The following is a 7,225-nucleotide window of genomic DNA, read 5'->3' on the forward strand; positions in this document are numbered from 1 at the left end:
CAGCCAATCATCTTATTTTGATTCACTTGCTTCACAAAGCAATTTCATCATTATTACACTGACACGACTTTCTAGGCAAGATTTCCACTCTTCTGTTGTAATTGGATTAAGCCAAAAGACAGAATATCACTTCATTTATTGTATCATCTTTTTTTCCCTCTAGCCTTTCAGGTTTTGCTAAGCTTTACACTATCACCACACCTATGATCCAAATGCTTTTTAAAGTCAAATTTCACTCAATGGGTTTTGTATATATTTTTTCCATCAACTGTAAATAAAATCTTTCAGTGAGCTTTGGTTTACATATTGCTTATTCTAAATATATCAGGGTCTTCCAAGCAAAACAACTTAGAAGTTAATGATGTATTAAACCCTGCCATCATTTTTACAAATGAAATTAATCTGGATATTTTACACTCGACTAAAAATTCTCTGAAACATTTTAATGAAGCTTTATTTAATTTTCTTTCTTTTTTAACCATCATATGCTCAAAAGAAAAACAGTTTAACAATGATATCACAACTGTGACATGCAATCCTCTATGTATGTCCAACAAGCCATGCATGAAATGCATAAGGGTAGGAACAGCACAAACAATTTAAGTGCAACTACAAGCAAATAATAAGACACAAAGCATTTTGTCTGGTTAGCCAGCACACTAAGATATATCTGCTAGAACTATGCCACTAACAGTCCAGTTCAGGAAGAGTGGTGCATTTGAGGATACGGAGGTAATTCTTGACTTTGTTGGAGTCTCTGCGGAAGCAGTAGAGCAGGTCATGGTGGTCAATAGAGTTGAAATCTCCTCTTTCATACGAGGAAGAAACAGAGGAGGGGGCTAGGCTCTCAGGGGAGGACATGTAACCCAGAGCGTTGCTAATGACTCCAAGTAGCTTCATCTGAGGTGGTGAATCAAAAGAATGAAAAGTATTATATTAATTCTTTAGTTCAAGAGAAAGGCAAACCATACTTGACATAGAAATAAAGACCTAAAATCACACACTATGAGAAGTTGCTGTAATTCTACTTTTTGTACTTCATAAACATATTTTATGCAAACACACACATATAAATGCACTAATAAACAAACACAACATATTCATTCAGTGTGATATATTGTGAATGGTCTAACATTCAATACATGGATATAACCAGTTAAATTAATTAACCTGAAATTGAAATGACAAATAGCAACACAAAATATGCACAAGATGAGCAGCCAGAGCTCATTTGGACCCTTACTTTCTCAGCCACCTTTGTCACTCCACTCCTCAGCTCGTGCACCATGTCGCTCATCTCTAGAGCCTTGTTAGAGCTGTAGTGGTTGAAGTCTTGGTTCTGATCCTGAGTCATGCTGCGGTGGAGCTGTGACAGAGGGTCACCCCAGGCCCCCAGCAGCCTCAGGATCACTTCTGTCAGCTCCTCTCTCTGGATATGCATGTGGAGGAATAGATTGAGCCATTTAAGTCCATAGCTGTAAAGTAACATTCAGTTCTGATTACCATGTGAAAAAAGACTTGCTATCATTTATGACAAAAGAAAAGCTGAACATGCAGTCATACCCCTACATGCCATGCCACAACTAGACACAACGTGAACTTAATTAATGCTCACTCCTAGTCTTTGTGCATTCTCTTTGTCAGCAGGCGTTAGTATGCTATAGGTGTGACACTTCCGTTTTCCTATGTGGTTCTTGCTGGGGAAGAAATATTGTTCCTGTGAATAAAATACATGTGAAATCAGAAGATACAGCAAGACCAGAGCTTCAAAATAGATAGCTAAATTCAGAGGTGCATGGATGATGGGAGTAGGGACTCACATAATCAGAGTGGAGCTCACTAGAGATGCCATGCACTCTTGAGGATTGTTGTATGACCCTGTCAAAGAGATCTGCCAAAGAGGGAGCATGGCATTCCTGTCCATGGGCACAGATTGCAGCTGTGCCAACCCTGATGGGAAAGTCCAGGTATACGAGGGCAAGAACAGCAACCCAAACTGTGGAATAAAACTTTCTTAGTCACCAAATATCATAGCATTAAATAAACTGTACATGAAATTTTGCAGTTTTTCATTTTGCTGCCTTACCCATTTTCATGTCTTCTTCCTCCCCTGGTGAATGTCAGATGTCTGGTAGAGCTCTTCTGCCATCAAAGCTATACGTTGCAAGACAGACCCGTAATATGATGACGTTACTAATTAAATTGGGTTGAGTAGAGAATTAAAAATGTGTACTTGTATGTCACATGTTTCCCTTACTTATGCAATTACCCCAAAGCAGACAAAAACAACCCAGGCGGAAAGGGTACACATAAGCTTGTTGCGTAGACTGGCCTGACCAATCTGCCTATTCAAGGCAATGCACATCAGTGTATAGCATGTAGTGCAAAGCAACACATGTTCATCAACTTCTGAATTTCTCTGTCAAGCAAAGAATGTCCAAATTAGCTTCCACCAAGTCTAACGAGAAAAAACAACTGACAGACTTTGAAAGGAAAGACTTGAAACAATTTGAAGGCACATGCTGAATTTACAATATTCATACAGCTTTAAGTCAACATGAATCATCAATCCTGATGATATTCCATCTGCATTCCTCATACTCTCTAATATTACCTCATGGATAACATTTTTTATGACTGAAGGCAAAGTCATGCAATGACCTCATCATTACTCAGGCCTCACCAAAGGAAAATTCACATACCATAAAACAACTTTTTTTTTTTTTTTGTACAGCAGATGGGAAATTCTTTGGGCTCTCTAAAATTAATCTTTTGAAAGCACTATGCAATTATTTGAAACTATATCTTCGTCTATCTGCTCTGTGGGCATTATGATATAAAAATAAATAAATAAAAACAAACCTCTGACAGAGTTCGCTGGGGAGCAAGCCTCCTTGTAAAGTCTGATCAGCCTGGTAGTGAAAACATGGGAATTCAAATGTAAAAGTGATGTTACCCTCTCATTAGCTTTACATACCACAAACTGTAAATATAGCTATGAGTCATTATGAACAATTTTGACAGCTTTTGCTTATTACCAATTTGTTAGAAGTCTGCAAAACCTTATCTTCAAGCAGTAAATTTTGAAGAAAATGAAGAAAAACTGATTGGTTTTCCCTTTTATGCGACTGTATTTTTTAATTCATGTTTAGTGATGTACAGTTGTTTTTTTTTTCTGAAACTTGTGGTGGCAGACAAGCAAAGGCAAAAAGACAAAAGAGCACAACATTAATGCAGAAAACCATCAGTCTGTTTCTCTGTTGGAATGCCCCCTTGTGATAAAATTAATGACAAACTGATGCAAGACCCTTGCCATTTGCTATGTAAAGGATGCCACTGCCTTTTTATGAATTGGAATGATTGCACAAGTCTTGGGCTCTTTAGTATGATAAACAAAATCTATTCAGTGTACCATTAAATTATCTTTTCAAGAACGGCACAGAGATTATTTCAGGTTAGTGGAAATATTTTATTGCCATCTTTTTCTGCTTCACATCCAAATCAAACAGATGACACTCATAAATATAGCTATATCATTATACAAAATAACACTTAAAATCAATTTACAATTATTATTACTATGTACAGATTTGAGTGCATTCTATTGCTGTGTGCTATCAGAGCAGAGATAAGATACAGCAAGTTAGCCACTGAGGGTACTGATTTGTGAGTCCAGCTCCAGTTATTATAGCTATCTTCCTTTTAGCTTTGGCATTTGATGAATTATCATTAACCCAAAGCCAAAATACTGTCTGATACCTCAAAGCCCTCACTTGATTTTGACTCAGTTTCCTTCTTGTGTGATTCTGCACTTCACACACAGATTCAGAGCTCCAGTTTTACATTTTGGCATTAGTCCATTCAACATCTATGGTGCTTCCACTTGCGAGTGGCCACTGCAATGTTTACATCTTTCTTGTGCCGAGGGAAGAGGCGGGTGAGAGCCAGGCTGCCATCATGCTGCACAGCACCAGTCAGCAGGTAAAGCTGCGCCCGACCGGGGCGCACAAGAGCATGGGCACAGCGGACATTGATGAGGAGCCACTGTTGGAGAAGGTGCTGGGTGTCATAGGGGAGCAGAGGCCCCTGGCGGATGAACTCCACTCGGCCCTCAATCTCAAATTCTGGCTCTCCCATGGGCAGGCGACGACGGGACAGCTTAGCAATCACAGCTGAGGAGAAGAGGAACAAAAAGTGAATCATATGGCTTGGACAAGTAAACATAATTCTGTCAAAAACAGTTCTATATTTCAGCACCCCATCATATCAGAGGTTTTATAGTCCTGGAGCTTACCAAAGTCATGCTGGCACAAGGCGTCCAGCACCGTTTTCATGGCAGGAGAGTCTTCCACAGAAGGGCAGTTCTGACAGGCAGGTTTGGGCAAGTCTGTAAAAGAAATTAAACATAAGTTATTGATGTAGAATAAATGATTGGACAACCTCAAAGGAAGACATGGTAATCTAATCTGTTGATGCTATGGCAGTTGATTTCAATTTTAAAAATATATCTCAGTCTGTGGTAAATGCATACCTTTGACAAAGTGGTTGAATTTTGGCTGAGGGGAAAGGCACATGTCTTCCTGAGCTGGAAAGCGGTCACAATCAAGGGCCTCAGGCCAGGCATGACCTTGGCAAGCAAGTACAGGGGCACAGCTGTCCCTCACTGCCACACACAGACTACGGCATGGCAGGATAAACCTGAAAGAAGACACATACAGTAAGACACTGAATGAGGCAGATACAAAGAGTCATGCAATAATTAAAGAAAAAAGGAGAATGTATTTAACTCAAATAGGTAGACAATGTTTAAGAAATGTGTGGAGAGGAAACAAGAAAAAGACAAGAAAAAATGCAAAATCTCTTTACGTGTCAAGGCAGACAGGAGCGATGAGGGAGCAGAGGAAGGCCTGGGCCTGGGGGTGGCACCCTGTCTGCAGTAGAGGCCTCCAGTCCTCAGAGCGTGGCACCACCTCGCTTTCGAGGCTGCTGTGACCCAAAAAGTTGGGCAGTCGCATTTCAGAGTAGCCCACATCTTGGCACACCTTCATCTGGTTTGGGATGGGCACGCAGCGGGTGGACTGTCCCAGGTCAAACGCCATTAATGGGCATGTCATAGCCAGGAGAGCCGCAGTGAAGAACACAGCCATTCTGAGGAGTCAAAATCTTGAGATTCCACGAAGAAGAAGGATGCAGGTCTGCTGAGGCTGTTGCCGTCAAGAGGGAAGATGCTTCTCTGCTGGCTGTCCTGCCCTTTATATACAGAAGCCAGCCAGCCCCATGAGCCTGTTAGTCTGTTATCAACTACCTATCAAAGACGCAGAGACGATGTGTTTGGAGACAACGGCTTGTTTTGTGATGACTGCAGACAGAGAGGGGGCAATAAGTAGATGAAGGGTGGGTGTGGGTGTGGGGGGTGGGGGAGTCAATGGGCAATCACAGCTTTCACTCAATTACAGTGTAGCCCAGTCATAGGAGTCTGAAGTGCTAAGCCATATGCCTTCATACTATTAGCTTCAAGAACAGTAATTGAAAAATAAAACATGTGTCTCACAGAAATGTCACCTGAAACAACCAATTTTGTGAGCTAAAGCAGAGGGGGCGGTAGTTTGCAAAATCCACCTTTCAAAGTTTACCATGAGCTTTGGAGAAAGCGTATTTCTGGGGTTTGTGTAGACAGACAGGCAGTCTCCTCCATTTTGCCAGTCTCTTTCATGTGTCCCTGCTTCCTAATTGGAGGGTTTCCTCAGAAGAGGCTCTAGCTCTCATTAGCAAAGCAGAGTGTCTTCTAGCTCACCTGGCTTTGATCTGCCAGTGACACAAACTCAGATCCACATGCTAAATACTATTAAGCCAGATCTATGGCTCGCCCCACTGACTAAGCAGCACAGAAAGTTCTGTATCAGCAGCCATATGGCCCATAGATAAAATAAAATTTGTCAATTCCAATATGGTTTGGATTTATGCAATTTCAGTGTGATGCCACAGAAATCCCAACTTTGCTTACAGTATACACACGAAGAAGATGTAGAAGATCTGTCCCTCACACTACTTAAAATATCTAAGAAGGTGGTAGTTTTTGTAATTAGTCAAGCTACATGTAAATTTGTTATGATAGATGCACAGGATGCCATCATCACATACTAGAGACCTGAGATCTTGTACTGAAATGCAGAGCAATGGTATAAACACAAATACTAATTATATGTCTCATTCTCCCTGTCTCTCGTGCACTTAGGCGTCTAAGTGCAACAATACCAGTGCAATAGAGTATAATCGTTGTATTTGTTTGGATGATGTCTGTCTCCCTTTAGATGTGTATCTGGTGTCTGAGCCTGAGGGCCTTTTCAGAGGGACGTTCCCTGAAACAGAGCTCCCCTATCGCAGCCAGCCTGGGATGGTCACTGTGGCTTCAGACGTGCCAAGCTAAAGCCCTGTCTCCAACAGGAGGCTACACTCGCACGGCCAGCCAGCCAGAGCCCTCCATCGGCCCCAGCCAAGTAAGCCTTTACAACCTGATCTGATGACTGGAGGCTGGGTCTGGCCAGGGTAGACAAGTACAGCCAGTGAGAGGGGGGACTAACTGGGCAATTAGAGACACAGACCAATTTGGGAGAACAATGGGACCCACACGTTAAACAAAGCTCCCCCTGCCGGTAGCTCAGCAGGGGGCAACTGTTAGGCCAACAGCTGCCCAGCCCTATAGACACCATGTTTGTCTTGGTAATGTGTTGCCTGCTTCTGGAGTGGAATGAGCTGGATGGCTGGGCACCTGTCTGTCAAACAAACCTGAGACAGTCAAGACAGTTTTGTCTGATTCCAGGTTTCAATAAAGCTTTTAAAAAACACCGTCCACCTACATAGAATATTGCCAGACCACTTTGTCTGAATTTTAAGCATATGGAAAAACTTAATTTTCCTGTGAGGAGCAAATCATGCACAGACAAGTCATCAACTTGTGTCTGGACGTATGTCACCAAGACATAATCCTCTATATTTATTGTGCTGACTAAGTGATTAAGAGTTATTTCAATTCACTATCTCATGAGGATCTAGCTCAGAAAATGTGGAGTGGAGCCTGTGCCGAAAGAGTGCAGAATACATCAAAGACAGATGTGTGTGTGGGTAGCAGAGGTGGGGACAGGATGTCTGATCTGGATCTTTTAGGGCTGCATGATATTGGAAAAAAATGACAGTCATTTTTTTCCCCTGCAATATATTTGTTGTG

General features: G+C 41.7%; 2 protein-coding genes across 2 annotated transcripts; both read right to left on the reverse strand.

Annotated features, from left to right (window-relative positions):
- Nucleotides 1-687: 687 nt before the first annotated feature.
- Nucleotides 688-2,090, reverse strand: LOC115360488 (prolactin-like). Its single transcript, XM_030053419.1, has 5 exons — nucleotides 2,087-2,090; nucleotides 1,821-1,996; nucleotides 1,616-1,717; nucleotides 1,244-1,429; nucleotides 688-900 (listed from the first exon to the last, which is right to left on the reverse strand). The coding sequence occupies exons 1-5, from the start codon at nucleotides 2,088-2,090 to the stop codon at nucleotides 688-690; spliced, it is 681 nt and encodes a 226-aa protein (XP_029909279.1).
- A 1,438-nt stretch (nucleotides 2,091-3,528) lies between these two features.
- On the reverse strand, nucleotides 3,529-5,147 carry szl (sizzled). Its single transcript, XM_030054172.1, has 4 exons — nucleotides 4,867-5,147; nucleotides 4,532-4,698; nucleotides 4,295-4,387; nucleotides 3,529-4,172 (listed from the first exon to the last, which is right to left on the reverse strand). The coding sequence occupies exons 1-4, from the start codon at nucleotides 5,145-5,147 to the stop codon at nucleotides 3,862-3,864; spliced, it is 852 nt and encodes a 283-aa protein (XP_029910032.1). The 3' UTR covers nucleotides 3,529-3,861.
- Nucleotides 5,148-7,225: the final 2,078 nt, after the last annotated feature.

This window comes from Myripristis murdjan, chromosome 6, assembly GCF_902150065.1.
Source record: "Myripristis murdjan chromosome 6, fMyrMur1.1, whole genome shotgun sequence".
NCBI classification, from domain to species: Eukaryota; Metazoa; Chordata; class Actinopteri; order Holocentriformes; family Holocentridae; genus Myripristis; species Myripristis murdjan.